General features: G+C 31.9%; 1 protein-coding gene across 1 annotated transcript; it reads left to right on the top strand.

Moving 5' to 3' along the window:
• Positions 1 to 9,466: 9,466 nt before the first annotated feature.
• LOC111640744 lies at positions 9,467 to 10,210 on the top strand. The gene has a single exon (XM_023386790.1). It carries the CDS (start codon positions 9,467 to 9,469, stop codon positions 10,208 to 10,210), a length of 744 nt encoding a protein of 247 aa, XP_023242558.1.
• Positions 10,211 to 12,279: the final 2,069 nt, after the last annotated feature.

Genomic DNA, 12,279 nt, shown 5'->3' with positions numbered 1-12,279 from the left:
CAATAAGTTTAATTATTAAAATGTTTTTATAACTTTGAATTAATACAGTATATTCTTTCTAATTATTATAAAATTAATTTGCAATAATTTCAGATAAAAAATTTCTTGAATAAATTAAGATAATAAATATTTATAAAACTTTCAATTCATTTTCATAAAATATCTTGTAACAATAAGACAAAGTTTCTGTATTATATCGAATAAAATTAAAACCCAATAATTGTATGAAATAATATAACACCAAAACAAAATTATTTTTGAATTTTATTTTTTTATTTTTACATTAATAGATTAAATTAGTTTATTATATTTAAGCTTTTTCCAGTTTTCTCATTCACTTTATCTAAAACATGGCACATTTCTGCTAATAAGTGGAGTAATAAGTTCTGGTGATTGTTTACAATATATTCCCGGTCTATTTTCTGATATTTTAAAATGTAACACCATGAAAGTTCATTTTGGAAGTCATCAATAAATTGCTGGTCAAGTATTTGGTAACGAGAAACATAATTCCAGTTTAGATAATCTTTTAATACGCGTAAAGTCATAGTTTTTAATCGTTGGTATTTTAAAATTTTTTTAATATCAAACTTATGTATGTATCGCCTAATAAAATTATCTGAAAGAATTTGAAATTCTGCGACTTTATTCCAATCAAGATATTGTGAAAAGTTGGTTAAGAATGATTTGTCTAACACCTGATACTCGCAAATTAAATCCCATTTTGCATATTTAATATGTTTTTCAATAAATGAAGTAGCGAATATATAGTTTTTCCATAAGATTTCCCAATTTAACTTATCAGCTAATTCAGAAATGAATATGAGAGATAAATCGTTTCGTCGACTGATGATATTCCAGTCAATATAATTTCTTAAATGACGAATATTATTTTCTTCTAATTACGAAAAATGAAAAATTTCCCCAATCAATTAGCAGTTGAGTATTGTCTATAAAGAAACATAATTGTTGTTTTTGTTAGGATACATTATTCATATTAATAACATTTTATTATATGGATATCATAATAAAATACATTATCATTCAAATTGAATATATATGTAAATGGATAAACATTATTTAAATTGAGTACAGATAATAACAGATACAAAATTATTTACTACATTTATACAATCACATCTTGTAAAATATTTGTCATGTCAGTAATGTTATTTTATCATTTATTACAAAAATTTACAGTCATATGTTTTATAGTCAGACAGTTTTAATGATGCTGCTTTATTACATGCTTGTTTTAAACTCGGATAAGTTTTATTACAAACACTATGTATTACATAAGTATGTTTTCGTTTTTGCATACTATTTAAAATCCATATTGTTAAGATGATTATGATATTGAAAAATCTGTAAAAATGGAAAGTAGAAGTAGTAATGACCAAACGATAGCACATCTATTCCATTATCTATTAATAGAATGAATTTTTTATTATAAAATGGAGAAAGCGTAATTTTGTTTTGCAGGTATGTTGTTACTACATGATTTTTGCTTTTAATCCTATATTGCTGATGTCTTAATTAATAGCTCTGTCTTAAATAAAATTTTTTTACATTTATCATGATTTTTTGTNATAAGTTCTAGCAGAACCTCTAAAAGGTTTTTTCCTTAATATAAAAAGACATAATTTAAACATTTACATAGTTGTCAAAATGTTCGTTCATTGCATCAAAGGCTTTTTTATAAAATTTAAAATCGATAATGTTAATATTATATTGGTTAGGTGCATTTCGATTTTGTCAGCGAAATATATGTGTTAGAATGGAATTCTGTCACTTCGTGAATTGATTTTCACATATTTTAATGTTAAATTGTTTAATTTTTGAAGATTTACTTTTATCTAAAGTTAGATCTAACTCAAAGTTTTGGTCTAAGGCAACCTTTTGCTTTTTCAACTCCAGATCTTGTATATTTTTTGGTTTTGCTCCTCTTTTTTTTACCAACAGTTTGTTTCACGTTAAAATCATAATCACANAGTATGTTGTTACTACATGATTTTTGCTTTTAATCCTATATTGCTGATGTCTTAATTAATAGCTCTGTCTTAAATAAAATTTTTTTACATTTATCATGATTTTTTGTTTTACAACAGATTTTTTAATACCTTTAGCTGTTTTTTAATTTTGTTTATCAAAAATATAAGAATACATCTTTGGTTTTAAAGAACAAAACTCAGTTATCAGTTTCCACAGTGTCTCGTTTTTAAAATATCCTAATTCATTTTTATTCATTTCATTATATAATTTGTGAGTTTTTGGATAGTTACTAAAATCAAAAATATCTAGAAATGATTTAAAATCCTTATAAATATCGTTTGTATAAATTGGAATGTTAATGAATCTGTGTCAGTATATAATAAATGTACAGTTTCACTATATCTGTTTTTAAATATTTTATAAAATGTTTCATACATATGTAATTTGCTTAATTCTAATACCCAAAAAACCTATATAAATAGGTTTTTGTGTATTAGAATTTTGTGTATATAATTTCACAATTTTTAAAATGAATAAACCTAACTTATGTTTAGACAAACCTATATAAATAGGTTCGTCTAAACACAAGTTAGGTTTCTTCATTTTAAAAATTGTAAGATTATTGTTTATAATTTGAAATTGTTCTACAGATGGTTTAGATAGATATCGGTGATATTGATTTAATGTTGTAGCTGCTTTTAAGTTAATAGGCTTTCTTACATTTTGACATGTTTTTCCAAAAAAACTATTATTTATTAATTTAAAAAATGATTTGTCAAAATCGTTAGTGGATTCTTGTCTTTTTTATTATTAAATAATATATATATTTTTTTAAGCCATGCACTTTGACAAAATGCTAGTACTCTATGAATTTTAGTTACTGTCAAACCTTCATCTAAATAAAATTTTAAATTTTTATAATGAATTACATAATTTTTTTATCAAAAAGAGTGGGAACGAATTTTTTATTATTATTAGTATATTTTAAATTTAATTTACTTAATACTGTTTTTTCTTAATTAGATAATAAATCATACAGGTTATTAGTATGCTCACTAGCAAGCGGTAAATCATTATGTCTATTGTGAATACTTTCTGGATATTTTAGATTCACTTCTAAAATATATCCAATGTTATTATTTTCTGATATATTACAAATCTCTTAAGCATTTATTTCATTCTTAGACAACTATTTAAAAATATTTACAAGTAAACATGCGCTTATTATAAATCCATAAAAAATTTTTACATCTACGGACAGAATATAATTATGAGGTTGATTTTTGTCATAAGTTTCAGGTATTAACGGATTATTTGCTTTTGCAAATCTTTTCCCTACCAAACTTATTTCTCCCCTAATTGCATTTTCAACAAACAAGTACATATTGAGATCATTAAATAATTCTAATTGGATTTTTGTCACTTTTAAACCGCAATTCCTTGTTAAATCTAGTGTTGTTATAAAATATACAGGATATAAATTATAATGTGTTAAACTTAATTTTATAAAATTTTGGAATATATCTGCTAATAATACAGTATCAACATATTGATATAATTTTAAATAGTCTTTAAAAGTTTTACAGTGAAATTTTTTCCAAAAACTAATTGAGCGTAATTGTAATCATCTTCTGTAATGTTTCCTCGTGATAATTCATTATAAAAACATTTTTTGGGTTGTAGCTGTTTTTCATGTAATATTTGTTCATTTTTAAAATAAAAATATAAAAAAAATTATTTTCTTTTTGATAATTCAGTATATTTGTTTTTGCAAAAAATGATTAAAAACAGGAAAATTATAACTTGCATTTTTTAAATTGTCTGTTAAAACAGAGAGAGAAGAATTTAAAAACTGGTAACTGTCAATAAACTTAAAATAATCTAATGGAACTGTTTTAAATATTCTGAATTTATTGAAATAATTCTAATTTTTGAAAACAATTTAAAAGGTATATTTAAAAAAATTAAATGCAAATCATAATCTGAAAAATTGTGTAATATAATTGGGATAAACGTTTTTAGTCTATAATTAAAATTAAATTTATTATGAGCCCACCCTCTAAAAAATCCTGTTAAATGATCATGATCCATTATATGGATATCATCATCATCAAATTTTTTTTTTTGCAATAATTTAAGACATCAATGTCTTGAATTATTAGAAACAGTATTTAAATTAATTTCAACATAGTGATTTATTTATATCTAACAAATTATTCAACTGGTTTTGAATATCAATTATCATTGCGATAAAAATTAGCATATATTATTTTATCCTCATTTTTAATAATTATAATTGCTATAAGATTATGAATTTTCACGATTTTAGTAAAAGTTTCTTTAGGATCTATTACATTAGAACAAACCTTTTCCAAAATTGACTCATAATCTGCATATATGCAGATTGGGTGAAATAATGGCTTTTCATGTGAATGAAATTTGGTGGTTGCTTCTTTTTCTTTCAGGGTGGATACTTTTTGATATTCATGATTAGAACAAAATTTGAGATGCTCATTTAATGTACATTCTCTTTCAAAATAATGTAAACATCTTTTGCAAAATTTTTCTCGCTGAAGATTTATCTGACATCATGAATAATAAATATTTTTTTTCTCCAATGCAGTAGATATCCTCGACTAAATATTTTATGTATTTTCGAAAGTTGAACGAGATCACCAATATTACATTTAAATGAATTTTCTACTTTCATACCATACAGCTTTTCAAAAATCTCACTGTGATGCGAAGGTGTAACAGAGACATACCGATAATTCTATGAAAAATATTATTGTAGCTTTTTACAATATCAGATAATTTATCGATATGTTTATAAAGATTACGATAAGTAAATAATGTATATATTTTATTCCGCAAAGTTTTATTTAGTCTTTTGACAACATCTGCTTTTGTATCAGAAGGAGGTTGAATAATGATTAATTTTAAATTTTTTAAAAAGATTTTTTACTAACCTATTATAAAACTCTTTTCCTTTATCAGTTTGTAAATTTTTGGAATGTTTTTTTAAAAATGATTTCGAAAGCTTTAAAAACCGACTGGGGTTTTTTATCTTTTATTGGTTCCACATAGCAATACTTAGTATATACATCGATTACTTTTAGTAAATATTTTACTCCATTATTAAATTTAGAAAATTGTTTTAATACAATTAAATCGGCTTGCCATAAGTCATTATGATAAAAAGTTTTAGTTTTTCTTCGTGATTATCTAATTCTTACAGGTTTATAAAGTGTATAAGTCGGATCAGAAGATGGCCATTTTTTAATAACTTTTACTAATTTACTTAAACCACCAAAAGATGCTGTATATTTAGGATTACAGTATATCGATTTCAAAAGTTTTTCTATTCGAAATTTTTCTTCCTCTTCCTCTTAGATTTTTTCCACTGGTGAAATATTCTCAAAGAGTAAATTTCTTCGAAAGTCTTGACCGATGCTGGTTGACACTGGGTTTTTTCAGGTAATGTTACCAAACTTTTGTTTCCAATCCACTCTTTAGAAATGTTTGTTTTCTTTAATCCGTTCGAAAATTCGTTAAAACTAACAGGAACAAATGCGGTTTTTCTATTTTTCATTACGTACTACATTAAGTCTACTATATTACTTTAAAAAATAGGTTTTCCATCGACTGTTAATTCACCTTTAGAATTCCATCCGTAATGACTTCGATTCAACTTATCAATTAAATGTAGTATATATTTTTGATATAATTGTGGTACGAATAAAATTATTTCTTTAATAAATGCATCATCAACAGTGATTATTTTCAGGATGAAATTCCGTTTCTTTGATTTTGTCAGATAATACAGACACTCTGACAGGTTCTTTTGGTGCATGAACCGTTCTCTGATATTATGAGATCAATTGACTTAATAATTTGACTTTACTATCATCAGATGAATCGCCATCGTCAAGTAATTCTTCAATATTATTACCAATTCTTATTTCAGGTTTTTGATATGCTGAAAGGAATTCAGGAGAGATGACAGCCATTTGCTTTACCATTTTTTCTATTACCTTATCAATTTGTCTGCCTGCCATGAACAATAATGGAGCCAGTAGAAGAGGAAGCAATCCATTCAATTGATTAACTTAAATTTTTTTCTTAGTATTTAAAGGAACATTTTTTTCACTTAATTTCCTGATAATCTTTTTTATATTTTTGTAATTTACGAACATCAGCAGGTATACTTCATCTTCGCAAATTATCACATATTTCACACAAAACTTTAATTTGATCGGGAGTAGCTTCTTTCAATATCTCTTTTCGATGAGAAGGAGTAGTCTTGGACAAAAGTACTAACATATGATAATATTTCTTTACGTTCTTCATTTTATTCGTAAGTATGTCCAAAAAAAATACCTTGTTCGTCGGGAAAACACGAATCTCTCAGAGGAAATTTCTTATTCGTTTTAGGATGAATATCTAATAAGAAATAAAAAAATTCCTTCTCTGTTGCTTTTTTATATGCATCCATAAAAAAATCGCATTTACCAGCAAAAGCTTGTCGCCCTAAACAACTTACTTGACTTTCATCACGATTATTTTTAAATAATATCAAATAATGCGTGTTTAAAGTTATATCTCTCATAATTCTATTTTTTGGAAACAAATTTTGCATTATAATTATCACGCTTACATTATAATGATGAGACTCTGTTGTAAACAAAGATGCAGTTTTTGAACTGAGTTTATGCATGAAATCATCAATTATTATTAAATCCCATCCTTGCACGGATTCAGGTAAATCATACATGAATGTAATATCTCTTTTCTTATGAAAAAAATGATTAATATATGGAATAACACCATAGAACATTATTTAATGTTTTTTCATAAATTTTGTTATGAATAATTTTTCTGACTAGTGTAGGCTTTCCACATCGTGAAGGTGAAAAACAATTATACAGTTACTAGGATGTTTGAAATACATACTCGTACTAATCGAAGTTATAAGCTTTAACAAATTTATAATGCTTTGTTCCGGAAATTATCTCTAAATATTAACCTATTCTTTTCGTTCTTTTCTATATAAACTTCATTCATAACTTCTGAACATTCCCCGAACAAATAATATAATTTTTTACAACCTTCATTAATTCTTCTATCCTTGTCAACAATTATAAAACCAAATTTTTCATTTCCTTTCCATATTTCGTCGTTAACTTTAAAATAACGTAAAACAATAAAAAAATTATCAAAAATATCGAACGAAAAATAATTTACCGCAGCAATACATATATCCAAAGACTTCTACAAACGAGGAGAAACAGAATAATTTCTATCGCCGTTGTAGGTAATAATAAAATCATGTGTCTCCATGATTGCGACTTTCGATCTTGGTATTAAAAATAAATTCTAATGTTCCTTAAAACTATATTTATATCAAAAACCGACCAATCGTATATCTTCTATAAAATCATTCATAATGAAAATAAACATTAGTTCATAAAGTGAATTAGAAAATATAATTAATTTTTAAAAACATTTAATAATTAAACTTATTGTTAAAATAAAATGAATTTAATTAAAATTTGTAATTAAAATTTCTCTTATAAATTAATTTTGTGATCAGTATGTGTTACACACTACTAATAGCGATGCCTACCTATCATGCCAGATAGCTTTCGAAAGTAACCTTCCAGCAAATTAGATAGAGTCCGCACAATACAAATGGGAATTTGAAACGTTTTCCAGTGTCTTTTACACTAACATGGATTTTATCTGTTCTCAAATAAAATTAAAATTTATTTATTCAAAATGATAGACTGTCAGTCTGTACAATTCATGCATAGAGTTGGTGTTTGGTCTTCAACAAGGTAAGTTGTGCTCTCCACTAGCTCCTGACAGTGTAAATTTTTTCTGTTTTTCATACGCTAAGCCTAGTTTTAGTCCTAGCTAGCTGTCTACAGTGTAAGAGTATAGGCAAGTAGGGTTAAGTTAGGGCTATGAAGGGTGTTAGGCTTAGGGCTGCTAAGCCTAACTTTTTATTCCATTTTTATTGGGATAGTTTTGATTTTTGGAGCAGGCCATATTGGCCTCCTTGGCTGTTCCAGTGTCTGAAGACAACAGTGGAAGCCATCTTGGATACTGTATTTGTGTTTAGTGTGTGTGTTCTTGGATTACAAAGTGTTATGTCATCTTTGTATCATCTGTGTTGTGACTGGCCTTCCTGTCTGTGTTTAGTGTTGTGGACACCATCATCTACTTTTTGTTTACTTGGAGGGACCCGCTAAACAGCAGACCAGTCCCCCCACCACCCTCCCAATTGCCCGTGCTGACAGGTGTCTTTATCAGCACTTGTTACAATTGGGAGAGCCAGGTAAGATTTACCTGACTTGGGGTAGGGGTAGGTACTTCCCAACCTTTAGCTGGGTTTCTTACAGCCAAGCTTTGCTTGGCTACTCTGGTCCAGCCAGGACCCTTATTGGCTCCTGGCGCAGTCTCTTCTGGTGTTACCAGACCTTTTGTGCAATATCTCAGCTTCGTCTGGACCTACCACCACCAAACTCCGGATACAGCCTCTCAGTGGATACTCCTCAAGGATTACTTAAGGACCTTCTCCTAGGACTAATTGCTCTGCAGCGCTCAAGGCTTGTGTCACTTTCCCTGCGAACCTAATCGCCGAACTCTTTGTCTCTTGTGCTCGCTGGACTTGGATACACTCGTACCAAAGGGTTACAAAGAACTATCTCACTCCTAGGTTTCTACTGTGGTAAGTAAGCCTTTTGTTCTTTTCCACCCAACCAGTTTCTTCCCCTCTGGCTGTGTCAGACTTTGTCTCCCTGGCCAGAGTCTTGCTGCCACTTGGCACCTTTTTTTTCTGATCATTATACTACACTCTACTGGTTGGTTTATCACACATCAATCATCAATCATGCCTACTCAAAGCCGATCTTCGGAACTTTCTGTGGTGGGGGCACCTTCAACTAGTGTTGTCGTTCAACCATTAGAAAACACTATCCTGGATGAGGCCAATCAGTACTTCTTAAAAATTCTTGACTTATTACCTGAATACAGCTCATACCTCCGCACGGACGAACGGAAGGAGGTACGGGAGAGACTTACTCGTATGTTCTCCTGCTTAGGCCAGTTCCACGGGATTCTGCGTGAACTAAGGTCAAACTATACGACGACTCAACCTCAAACCCAGGTTACTAAGGATACTTAACCACCTATTTCGTATGCTAGTGTTACCAAGATTAACACCAGGCCAAGCACCACCACGCTGGCCATCAACAGATCTCTCAAGAACAAAATTAATAATGAAGGCACTGGGGGAACTTTTGCAGTTATACTATACCCTAAAACGGACGANAAGATTAACACCAGGCCAAGCACCACCACGCTGGCCATCAACAGATCTCTCAAGAACAAAATTAATAATGAAGGCACTGGGGGAACTTTTGCAGTTATACTATACCCTAAAACGGACGACGAAGGGAATATCACTAACATGAACCATGTCGAAAACAACATAAAGAAAAACATCAAACCGAGCAATCTTAAAATAAGAGTCAAGGGTGTCCGGCAGGTAAAAGGTGACAGGCTATGTTTTAGAATGGATACCCACAAGGAAGCCCAAATTCTTGAAGATGCCATCAAAAAGCTTCCGGACATACCTAATCAAGTAAACTGTAGAATCTCTGAGGACAGGAGACCAAGGGTCATCCTCACGAATGTGCCAACCTCAGTGGATGAGGAGGACATTATCTCATACATATATGATCAGAATGAAGAACTACAAACGATAAACAGAGATGATTTCACAGAAAACACCAGGATCAGCACAGTTTTATTCAGAAGTAATAATAAAGAAAACTGTAGACATATTGTCCTCTCCACCTCTCCAAGTATAAGAAATGTTTTAGTCCGCACTAAACACATTGCCCTTCAATGGGCTAAAATCTATATCAATGACTACATACCCCTAGTTCGGTGCTATCAATGCTGTGGCTACAACCACCTCTCAGTTAATTGCCCAGCAAAACAAAAATGTAGCCACTGTGGTAAAGGGCACAGATTCGTAGAATGCAGAAGGCTAGATCATCCTCCCAATTGTGCTAATTGCAAGATGGCAAACAAAGATCTTCCAGATCAAGAAAAGTATCCAACCTATCACAATGCTTTTAACCCGAACTGTCCCATCACCATCAAGATGAAAGCCCTCACCATCCGTCAAACCAACTATGGGGTATAATCTCACTAATAACAGTCTGAAGATTCTCCAAATTAATTTACAAAGGTGCAAAGCGGCTACTTCTGACGCTCTCCAACTTGCAATCACCAAGCAAATAGATATCCTCTTCATCCAAGAGCCGTATACATACTCCAACAAGATTGCAATGTTCGGCAATCATCGAACTGTCTCTCATCAGGATCCCACTCAACCACCCAAAACCGGATTTGTCATCCTAAATGACCACATTGATGTTCAGCTCCTACCGAACCATAGTAATAACAGCTTTACCACGGCCAGCCTTAAATTGCAGAACTCCTCTTACATACTCATTTCATTCTATTGTCCTCCGACTGGAGATCTTAACGCCTCTCTCAGCCTTCTTGCTAGCTCTATCCAGCAGTTACAGGACTACCCAATCCTCATTTCTGGAGACTTCAATGCTAAGTCACATACATAAGTCACAGCCCAGTGGAGGATCCGAGGGGTTACATGGTGGAGGAGTTTATGAATCAGTACCACCTCACCTCGCTGAACACCAGTCCTCTTCCCACCTATTCCTCATCTAATGGGGAAAGCTGGATAGACATCTGCCTCGGGTCTAGCAAACTGGACATCAGCCGAATTCAGTGCAACACCATAGACACCCATTCTGTAAGCGATCACAGTTACATCGAGATGGTGATCAAACAGGACACTCCGCAACCAAAATACTGTATAACTCAACACACCAACTGGGATCTTTATCACAATCTAATTCAAGCCCACTGGACGCCTACTAACATCTGTAATTTGAACACTCCAGAAGAAATTGATCATACTATTAACAATCTGAACAGAGTGATTCACTCATGCTACATTCAAGCTACGACACCAAAAACTGTGAGACGGCACACCCCTTGGTGGAATTCAGACCTTGCAAAGCAAAGGACTGCGCTTCGAAAGGCTAAGAGGCAGATGCGGAGAGAGGCTGACACCCATCGTAAACAAGAATTGAAAACTGCCTATAGGACTCTCCTCGCGAACTACAAAGCCAACATCAATAAAGCTAGGAGCCAGGCTTGGAGAGACTTCTGCACTAAAGTAGGCAACAGGAATCCATGGTCCACACCGTACTATGTCGTTGCCAAAAAGAAAAAGAATCTTGAAATCCCACCATCAATTAAAACTAACAACAATGACTACACCAAGACAATATCCGAAACCTATCAGTATTTGATTGAAGAGCTCTTTCCGGATGATAATACTACCTCGGACAGTCAGTACCACTCAGACATCCGCAACAGTCTTCTTGATGATTATAATGGCCTTAACGACTCTAACTTCACATTCAAGGAAATCGCAAAAGAGTTTCACAAGTTAAAATTGCATAAAGCCCCTGGCCCTGACCACATTTCCACCAAAATGGCCAAGTTGGCTTTTGAGGCCATCCCTACCACCTTCAGTATCATCATGAATAAGTGCCTAGCTATCGGTTTCTTTCCGTCGGACTGGAAGCAAGCCTCCATAAAACTCATTCCGAAAAACAAGAATAAGACTCCAACTACGGCCTCAGACTTTCGCCCTATCTCCCTCCTGCCAATCATAGGTAAAGTCTTAGACTCTCTCCTCATAAACAGGATTATCTTCCATTATGAGAGTAATAAAATCATCAACAACAGGCAATTTGGCTTCAGGCGGGGCAGGAATACCATCGAGGCTATTGATAACATTCACCGCCACATTACTACGGCAAGGGACAATAAAAACCACAGTCTGATGGTTACTATCGATTTTAAGGGCGCCTTTTATCATGCTTGGTGGCCACCATCTTGTCAAACCTACGTTAAGATAAGTGCCCCAAAAATTTATACCATATTACAGAGAGCTATTCACAGAACAGGTTTATCCTGGTTGACACAGGCAACAACATCTGCCTTCGTAAAGAAATTCATAGGGGCTGCCCGCAGGGCTCGAGGTCAGGCCTATTCTTATGGAATATCCTGTTCAATAGCCTCCTGATGCTTCAATCCACATTTCCTACGGAGTACAACGGGCTCATCCAGGGGTATGCTGACGATACCGTCCTCCTGATGAGCCACTTCAACTAC

This window comes from Centruroides sculpturatus, unplaced genomic scaffold (assembly GCF_000671375.1).
Source record: "Centruroides sculpturatus isolate CEXI.00-Female unplaced genomic scaffold, Cexi_2.0 scaffold1399, whole genome shotgun sequence".
NCBI classification, from domain to species: Eukaryota; Metazoa; Arthropoda; class Arachnida; order Scorpiones; family Buthidae; genus Centruroides; species Centruroides sculpturatus.
This window is presented reverse-complemented; position numbering and strand designations above follow the sequence as displayed.

What these genes read in the sequence shown, in the direction of transcription:
- LOC111640744 (XM_023386790.1), top strand. Translation starts at nt 9,467, where the DNA reads ATGAACCATGTCGAAAACAACATAAAGAAAAACATCAAACCGAGCAAT.